The 9,738-nt window shown below is 30.9% G+C and overlaps 1 protein-coding gene across 3 annotated transcripts; it reads right to left on the bottom strand.

The window, feature by feature from the left end:
- Positions 1-5,885: 5,885 nt before the first annotated feature.
- LOC132170644 (retrovirus-related Pol polyprotein from transposon TNT 1-94) lies at positions 5,886-9,516 on the bottom strand. 3 transcript variants are annotated; one of them, XM_059581697.1, is made up of 3 exons: positions 9,179-9,507; positions 7,160-7,234; positions 5,886-6,273 (listed from the first exon to the last, which is right to left on the bottom strand). In XM_059581697.1, exons 1-3 carry the CDS (start codon positions 9,329-9,331, stop codon positions 6,112-6,114), a joined length of 390 nt encoding a protein of 129 aa, XP_059437680.1. In that variant the 5' UTR covers positions 9,332-9,507; the 3' UTR covers positions 5,886-6,111. The 3 variants fall into 3 exon arrangements, with proteins under 3 accessions (XP_059437680.1, XP_059437681.1, XP_059437679.1); XM_059581698.1 differs by lacking the exon at positions 7,160-7,234 and having other exon boundaries at positions 9,179-9,511; XM_059581696.1 differs by lacking the exons at positions 5,886-6,273; positions 7,160-7,234 and adding an exon at positions 7,258-8,483 and having other exon boundaries at positions 9,179-9,516.
- Positions 9,517-9,738: the final 222 nt, after the last annotated feature.

Here is a 9,738-nt window from a genome sequence, read left to right as displayed (position 1 = left end):
TTTTAAAATAGAAAGTAAGACCTTTTAATTAATCTATAGCTACATCAATATGCATGTCTTTCGATTGTAAATTTTTACTAACAATATTAACAGCAAATAAAATATCATGCTGCTCCCATTTGATAACAAAAACAAAATACTCTATCCAAATCTTTTGAATAGACTAGTCATTTTCTATTACGCTGCTTCCATTTGATAATTTTCGTATATAATATGTATTAGACAAATGCCTAGAGTTCTCATCTTTAGGAAAATCTATATTATTGTATCTTATTGGACCATTTTCTACTAATAAATCCCTTAATTTTGAATCAATATTTTTCCATCGGCCTGGGTCATAAATATTTGTAACAATAGAGTTAGATACATCAATAGTATTTTCATTATCTTCTAATTCTTATTGATGATTTCTTGTTCATTTATGAGTTTTTCACCTAAATTATCCTCAATAATTTGTTTATTGCTAATAACAAATTTATTTAGAGCTCCACTTTGAGATTCAATCAGTTTCTCTACTTTTCTCTCTTTTTTTGAAGTTTTTCATATCCAGAAGCTTATTTTCTACAAGTAGACATGTTTGATTAAAAATATTAACAAATTAAACAAACACAATTTATATAAAAAAAAATATTATGACTATAATAAAATAAATTATAAAAATAGAATAACAAAACCTGATTTAGAGAAGCAGAGACTAGAGAGTTCTTGGAGATTTCTCGTTTTGGAGAGGAAGAAGCCAAGAAGGTTTTTGAGAATTAGTATGAACGTTCTTAATCTTTAAGAGAGTCAACAAAATTGCAGGCTAGATAATAGATATGAGTGAAGGACCGAAGGTTCTCGTTTTTATGTGAAAGTAGGTTTAAATTTACCATTATTAGAGGCCTTAAATATTTATGGAGATTTTTTTTGGCCTTAACAAAAAAAATTTCCACAAAAAAAAAAGTTTTTTTGGTCCTTATTAAAAAAAAAAAAAAAAAATTATCAAAATTTTTTTTTGGGACTTATTAAAATTTTTTTTGGGGCCTTAATAAATGGGGGCCCTAAGCGACAGCCTAAGTCGTCTAGCCTTTGGACCGGCCCTACGTGACATTTGCTCTTATCTCATCATTCATATAAATTTAATAAATTTAATAAAAAAATTTATTTTTTACTACTTTATTCAATTGCAGTCATCTACGATAGTTTTATTTATCTTTTCATATACTATTAAAATATTATTTTTAAAAAAAATAAAAGTTTCCTATCTCTCTTTACTTTTTTTTTAGAAAATTTCAACACAATCCTTAATTAATGACAATATATATATATATATAAGAGATAAATATTTTATGTTAAAATAATGGATAGTGAAATAAAGTGCTACTCAATATTATAGCATTCCTATATTTAAATAATAAAAAAAAATCATAGAAAAACTGCTGCTAGTATTCTTAAGAAATTAAAGGCTAGAAATTCCTCTCATCTCTTTCTTTTTTCTATTCTTGATAGTGTGATTAATTTAGAGATAGGTACAAATAATCATATTTGTTTTGACTAAACTATTCATATTTTTGTCTTGTTTCATAGGGAGATTGTTGAGTGGGTGACTTGCTTTTCACAAATCTTGCGGTGTGCCCATTCTTGTTGATTTTGTACTTCTCTTTTTTACCATGAGCTTGAGTGGTTTTCTTTTGTACTCTATCATTTTGTTAGTAAATTTTCTCTAGATTATCTCCGACTGTAATCCTGTAAATGTTATAAATTTATAAAGCTGAACCACATAAATTTTAGAATCTGTTTGAGTGTGAGTTTAAGTGTAGCGCACCAAATTTAAAACCCTCAATTAAAGAGATTACTTTGATAATAAATATTATTTTAATATTCATATTAAGTAAGAATATTTATTTTTGAAGAATTTATGAGATCATATGAATATTATAGGTATGAATATTAATTTTATGAGAGATTATATCCAGATTATCTCTCTTTATTCTCCCACACCTCTCACGTTCAACATCCATTTCCACCTTCTTCCTATTCTTTTCTTTCTTTATTTTTCCTTTTCCCCATTTTTCTCCAGCCGCCTCGACCAGTTCCCATTTCTTTTCTTTATTTTATTTTTCTTTTCTCCCACTCATTTTCTTTCTCTTTTCTTTTGTCTCCTATCTTGTCTGCTACTTTCAAGAGGCGGTGAGGAGGGAGATAGGCGGAGATGGAGAGATAAAGCCTAAGGGTTACATTAAGTTTTTATTCAATGAATAATTTTACAATACAAATGGTCCATATTTATAGGGATAAGAGATAATACAAAATGATATGGTTAATAAAATCAAATCAGATATAATATATCTGATTTGATTTTATCAATTACAATCAATGCTAATATATTCCCATAATATTACAATATATTCTAACAAGAAGGAGCTACGGTGAGAGAGAGAATATCAAAGAATAGAGAGAGAGAGAGCAGAGATAGTGAGAAAGAGATACAGAGGGAGAAAAAGAGAGAAAGAAAAGCAACTTGAGAGAGAGATGAAATTTGGGTTGTTTTTACAGATAAAATTATTGTGTTCATATGAGGTAAACCCACTTCCTTTTATTAGTGATTGATTAGTTCATTTCAGTTGGAGTTAATTTTAAGTTGTTATTAATTCTACGATGGTTAAACAGAATGGTAGATTTGTCAAGGTGATTTATTACTATTTATGCATTTTTGTGTAAAACTGTAAATAATTATTTATTTATATATTATGGAGTTATGTTGCATACATGACAGATTTTCTAAAAGAAATTTTGAGAAAATGTTGATGATTATAAGAAATAAGAATAATGATAAACCCTCCTACATATTGTCTTAAGATGTATCAAAAAAAGTACAAGAAATGAAAAAAAAAATGTTATAAAATGAGGACACATGTATGGATGAGAGTATTTTTGGCCCTATGAGAAACAAGAAATAATAGAGTTTGGTACCGATACTTGGATAGAGACAAAACCACTAAAAGAGGCTTTGCCATAAGGTGGTATTCTCAGAAGGTAGTATTCCATCAACAGTCTGCTAAGTGCACCCAAAGATAAATTGGTGGACGGGCATGGTTGTGGTCGTAGTTCAGTGCCATGGTCACAAGGATCCGCAACCCTCGTACACAGAGGTAACAATGTACATGGGCCCTATTATGAGATAATGATAATAAGAAATTTCGTTGATTTATGATGATGTTTTATTGTTAGACGTATCAGTATGTTTATACTACGGGATGTGTAACTGTACATATGTCTATCGTTATGGCTAGTTTGCATATATATTTTTTTATGTGCTTTTCGATTTTCAAAACTGAAAACAATGAGTAAAATTATTTATGGTTGTGGATTTTACTTATTGGCCTCCCTTTGGACTCATTCAATTTAATTTCTTGTTTTCGCGTAAAAGAGCAAGCTGGAATAGAAGGCCGAAATGGGAGCAGAAATAATTTATCCAATAATTTGTATTAAATACTCTGATTGACCTTATAGATTTTTGTAAAAAAATTTGTTGTAAAAGACAAAAAGTGACAAACCTAGCCTTAACGGGTTGGGGGTGTTACATTAAAGGGCTTAAAAGTGCGTTTAACACTCAAAAAGTCTGTCCGAAGAAAAAAGTATCAATTTGATATAGAAATTGAAAGCGCTTTTAAGGGTGTAAAAAGCTCAAAAATAGTCAAAACGCACTTTTGGCAAAAGCTTAAAAATGAAGCTTTTGCCAAAAAATAATTTTTGACTTAAAAGCTCTATTTCTCAAACATACTCTTAGTGTCCAATGTGATTGTGATTATTTTCTATTATGCTCTTTTTTCTTCTTTGGTGATCCTTGAATTATTTTGTTGCAACAGATAATAATGTATTTGAAATTGAGACTAATTTCAGCCTTCATATAAACCTGCTTACTAAATTAAGTTGTAAGAAATGATCTTACGCCATATGACCAGCCCTTATTATTAAGTTAGATACAATAAGTCAAAGAAAGATGAAATTTTTTTTAGGTGATAAGTATTGATCTAACAAAGTTTTCATCCGAAATGGGTCGGATGAATTCCTCAATTTAGTTTATTAAATTGACATCTGTATTTAGATCACATGATTCTCACATGCATTTTTTTAATAATATTAACATATATTAGTTTAAAAATACTTGTGAAAATGGGTTTGAGGACATCTACTAAAAATATTTTATAAAAATCACATGCATTAAGGACAGATTTCAGTTTAATAAATTGGTTTTAAAAAATTTCCTTCGACCCAATTTAGTAAAGTTTGTACCTATTTAGGTTAAAAATAATGATTTAGATTTTAAAACCCTACAACGGATTTTCTTAGAAAAACTAACTTTGAAGATTGTGAGAGGAAGGTGAAAAGATATTATGTTCAAATTGTGTTATTCTTCGATGGTTGCTCACAATAGTTCCCGCTTTCCTAATGTTTTAGAATCTTTTTATTTGTGTTCTTCTTTTTCTCCTTAAATGCGTATTTATCTTGTATACTTTGCATCATTCTTCACACTTTTTATAAAATTGAATTACTTATAAAAAAAAAAAAAATATATATATATATATATATATATATATATATATATTATTTCTTATTTTCCTAAGATAAATATTCATTGACTTGCTTCTCTCTTTCTTTTCATCTTCACATCATGATTTGAATCGGTCATTCCCGTTAATTGGCTGCGTTGTTTTTGCTTTAGTTTCTTTAAAGCAACAAACTCTCTCATAAACTTCCACCAATTAGGGGTGTCAATGTGGGCGGTTAAAAACCACCCTCTAACCGCTATAACCGCTAACTATTTAACCGCTTAACCGTATTAATCGCTAACCGCCTAACAGTTAGCGGTTATTGGGTTTACTAACCGTAACCGCTAACCGCCTTTTTATATAATATATTTTTATAATTATAATTATAAAAATATTTATACATATAACATAATCACTTGATCATTAAATCACAATTTTTTTAAAAAAATAATTAAATCACAATTTGAGTATTAATATATTATCACTATAATTTATATGATTATATCACATGATCAATTGATCATTAAATTATTTGATCATATAATAACAAATTATACATATATAATATGACATAACTCATAAGTATACCAACTCATACTAATACAACAATTAAATATCTAGAGACTTATTTCCAATGTATGTTATAAACTTATAAGTCTATATATGTTATAAGTCTATATAAGTCTACATATGCATATGAATAATATAAATGTATAATATCAATACTTAATCATATGATTCAATGACAATTCAAATACTTTATTCAAGACTTCAAGTTAATCATATTATTAATGTACAATGATGATATGATTCGTATAATATCAAATTAAATAATTGGACATTTAATTAAACAATGACCAACGTGTTACTTATAAACATAATTTAAGTATTAATGTATTATCATTATATGTTGTAATAGTTGTTTGAATTCTGAACTTTTTTTTATATGTTGTGTTGATTTTTTTTTAAAAAAAAAAAAAGAAAAAAAAAAAAAGAGTTAACAGTTATGATTTAATATTTAAGGAAATTTTTTTAAAGTACAAGTAAATGTAAAGAGGGTTAAAAAAAAAAAAAAAAAGCTCAAAAAGCCCTAAAGAAAGCCCAAAAACGCCCAAGAAGCCCCAAAAAAAGTTCAATTTTGAAAATGCAGTTAGCGGGCGGTTATCTATTTCACTAACCGCTAACCATAACTGCCTTGAGACCCCTACTACCAATCTTGCTTAACTTCTTTCTAAACCCTCTCAGTAAATATCCCACAAAATCCCATGCAAACTTTCCCATTCCCTGTGTCTTTCTCTCTTCAACACAATATATATATATATATATATATATATATATATATATAAGGAAAGATGATATCCAATTCTTGATATATTAATAATAATAATTATACATTTCCATAGAAAAAACATATTATTAATACAATGAGAAAACACCCGTGCTTTATATGCTAGTTCCATGGAGTAGCACAATAATAAATAACATTTCCAACATGGAATCTCTCTCCCTCTCTCTTCCTCCCTCTCTGCCCACAATACAAAAAGGATACGAAGAAATCAAAGCAACTTAACAAAACTGCTTAATCCAGCAAACGACATCTGAACTGGCCACCAGATAGAGTCAGCTTCTCTGCTTTCATGACTGCTGATAAGGGAAGAGGACTAAAACTTCGAGATGGGCCATAGAAATGGGGAAAGCTGTTGGAACCATCCACAATTTCATATACCAATCCGTCACCAAGCTACAACAACATGCACATAAAAAGGTCCTTCAAATTTTATGTTAATACACAATCAATAAAAAAAAAAAAAAAAAAAAAAGAATGACATTAGCTTTTCATATAACAATCATGGTCTCAAGAATCAAGTATTTAAGTTCTGCAACATATTCTTGCTCAGTATTCCATCATTCAAATCCCATATTTGGCCTTCTCTCTTTAAGTTGGCAACCCCAAGTTGCAGGAACTTTAAGGGTGCATCTACTACAAGGATATATGCTTTCAGGGACATTTCAAAATGTCCTCCAGTAGTCTAATTACATGAACCACAGGAATATTACATGACTGAAACACAAATTTGCTTGAAATGTTGAGCAAATTTTTAAAAATGACACTCTATTAAGAAAGTTATCTGGACCAACCCTTTGCAGCTGGTGCCTTCAAAACACATTGCAAGCCCTTTAACCATTTTAAATTATCTGGGTTCAACAAATGCAGAGACTAAAATGAGAAACAAATTGAAATATTCATCAACAGATTAAAATGCAATTCAAAGACGGTTTATGGGCAAAACAATTGGTCTCTCATTACATCTCATGCTTGACTGGACCTAGAAAGTCTGCAAGTCATACCTTGATATATCCTATTAGGGATACCATGGAAAATAGATTTGGACTCAACAATGCTGTGTTAACCACTTACTTTTACGATTTCTATCCAATGTGAAACATAACCACGCATACATGTTTACTCCAACATAGGCTAATCAAAAGTTTTCCTTTTAAACTTGTTATTGCTTGTCATCCCTTCACATCAATACAGATGTATTCAATACATCACTCAACATGAAATTTATGTTGCCTCTACAGCTAATTTCTGTCTATACTCACACTGAAGCTTATTAGCATACCTTCTTAGCATCGATTTGAAGCAAGTACAAATCCAACTTGGTGTTCAAGAAAAAATTCTGTAATGTTGACTGCACCTGCAAATCAGCCACTATATGGAATCTGTTTTACCCTCAAATAGAAATATTGCATTAATATAAAGTGTTTAAAATATTAATTAAATTATTAAGTTTAACTTTTCAACTTATGCTCTTAGGATAAGCAATAATTTAACATGGTATATCAGAGTTTGACCAATGTCTTTGTTTCTTAATTCACCTCCTACCTCAATTAAATAGAATGCACCAATTAAATGATTAAATTCATTATTTTCCACCCGCTTAAGCTTTTGGGATAAATGATATTCCACTAGTTAAATGATATAGCAATTAACCGCCCAGATTATTGGGAATAAACCAGCCACAGTGTAATTAAATAAATTTTCTTTCACTTTTCTCTTTGTCCTTTCAAATAACAAACCCAATAGTTTCAAAATAAATATCTTCGTTCTAAATAGGACCATTATACAGATATATAAAAGCTACAAAGTCGGTCTCACTCTTCTTTTTTCGGTTCCATGCAATTCCTCCTAAAGTGGCCGGTCTTGCCACAGTTCCAACATTCTGTTTGTTCTCTAGATCTCGATTTGCTTTTTCCTTTTCTTGACTTTGATCTGCTCCAACTAGAGTTTTTTTCTTGTCCTCTACCACTTGTCTCGAGGTTTAAGGCAAAACCAGAACTTAAGGTTTCACCTGTATCTCTTCTACGAACCTCCTCGTTTAAAATCAAATCTCGGATAGCTTCATATTTGAGTTTACTCTTCCCTGCAGAATTGCAAACGACCATTCTCATGGCCTCCCAACTATTTGGCAAAGAGGCCAAAACGATTAGCGCACGGATCTCATCATCAAAGTTAATCTCCATAGAGGACAATTGATTTGTGATTGTATTGAACTCATTCAAATGTTGCGCTACTGGAGTACCTTCCGCCATCTTTAGATTAAACAACTTTTTCATTAAATGCATCTTATTGTTAGCAGACGGCTTTTCGTACATACCGGACAAAGCTGCCATTAGACCCGATGTCGTCTTCTCCTTCATAATGTTGTGCGCAATTGTTCTTGACAGTGTTAATCGAACAACTCCCAGCACCCGTCTATCAAGCAGAGCCCATTCGTCATCTTTCATATTGTCTGGTTTCTCCCCCAAAAGAGGCAAATGTAGTTTCATCCCATACAGATAATCTTCTATCTGTATCTTCCAATGCCAGAAATCTGTGCCGTCAAACTTTTCAATTCTTGTTGCCTTTCCTCTTTCTCCTGTCATCACTCCCACTGGAACTTGGCTCTGATACCGGTTGTTAAGAAATTTATCCTATTTTTTAGAACCAGTGAAATGCGAAAAATAAAAAGAAAGCTAAAACACGCAATTACAAACATAGATATCTACGTGATAACCACTAAGGGCTACGTCCACCAAGTTTTAGCAAGGTTTCACTATTTATTGAGAAGCAACACAGTAAGCGTGAATATACAACGAGACATCAATCACGCAAAACCCTAGCCACTACAAATAAGACCCACAATCAGAAGCCTCTCGGACCCACGAGGCTTGTCCATGAGTACTCCAGCTCGGGACAATTGGCCCAAGCCTCCGTTCTAAGGACTAAGCCGAAAAAGAAAAAGAAAAAATCTCATTTAAACCATAGCCATTCCAATGTGATATAGCTATTAACCGCCCAGATTCTTGGGTATAAACCAGCCACGGTGTAATTAAATAATTATTCTTGTATTTGCCTCTTGTCCTTTCAAATTACAAAACCTATAGCACAGATACACTTATGAAAAAAAAAAAAAAAAGTTCTTGATTTCATATGAATAGGACTTTCAATGAAAGTGTTGTTAATTTGTTTCAATGGACTATGATAGTTCAAGAAAAATCTCAAAAAAATATATATTTTTGAGCGGTAAAGAGTGGACAGTTATCTCGAAAAGAAAGCAATTCATGTAGATTGACAACAACCGAGTGTAAAAACTAAGGACCTGATGAAGACTGCTGAGATGGATGAATCCAGAAGATTTGTCAAGTTCTCCACCGAAGATTGACCCAGTCTTTTCAAACTCTTCCCACTCCTTAGCCGTGCTGATTCTGTACACGAACTCTTCGGCTTCACCCACTCCCTCCTTCGAAGCCATTCTTGTTGCTACCGATTGGACGTGGGAAAACCCAGTTTGATAATCTTTCAATGAATTATACCCAGAATTTAAAGATGGGATTTTTTTTTTTCTAATCAAAGAGGGGAAAGGGCAAAGGAATTAAAGATGGGATTTTTCCGAAGCCTATTCGCTTGTCTGCTCACCCACTCTTTTCATGTCATAGAGATTGGGTTTGACCCGTTTGGGGGACACCCGTTAATGTTTTCTATCCGGTCTTTTCTTTTTTCTTTTTTCTTTTTTTTTTTAATTTTTATTTTTTTAATATATATATATATATATATATAAATCACAAACAAAAAAACTTGAAAAGTAGTGGAGCCACCCACTTAATTTTTAATTATATATTTTACATTTTATAATTTTTATTATGCATGAAAAATATCATA

The sequence above is a fragment of the Corylus avellana genome, chromosome ca2 (genome assembly GCF_901000735.1).
Source record: "Corylus avellana chromosome ca2, CavTom2PMs-1.0".
NCBI classification, from domain to species: Eukaryota; Viridiplantae; Streptophyta; class Magnoliopsida; order Fagales; family Betulaceae; genus Corylus; species Corylus avellana.
This window is presented reverse-complemented; position numbering and strand designations above follow the sequence as displayed.

Excerpts from the sequence above, each read along its gene's own strand:
- LOC132170644 (XM_059581696.1), bottom strand. The coding sequence starts at position 9,331 with ATGGCTTCGAAGGAGGGAGTGGGTGAAGCCGAAGAGTTCGTGTACAGA. Across the intron at positions 8,484-9,178 it reads ATCTCAGCAGTCTTCATCAG|AGCCAAGTTCCAGTGGGAGT; the intron begins GTCCTTAGTTTT and ends AACCGGTATCAG.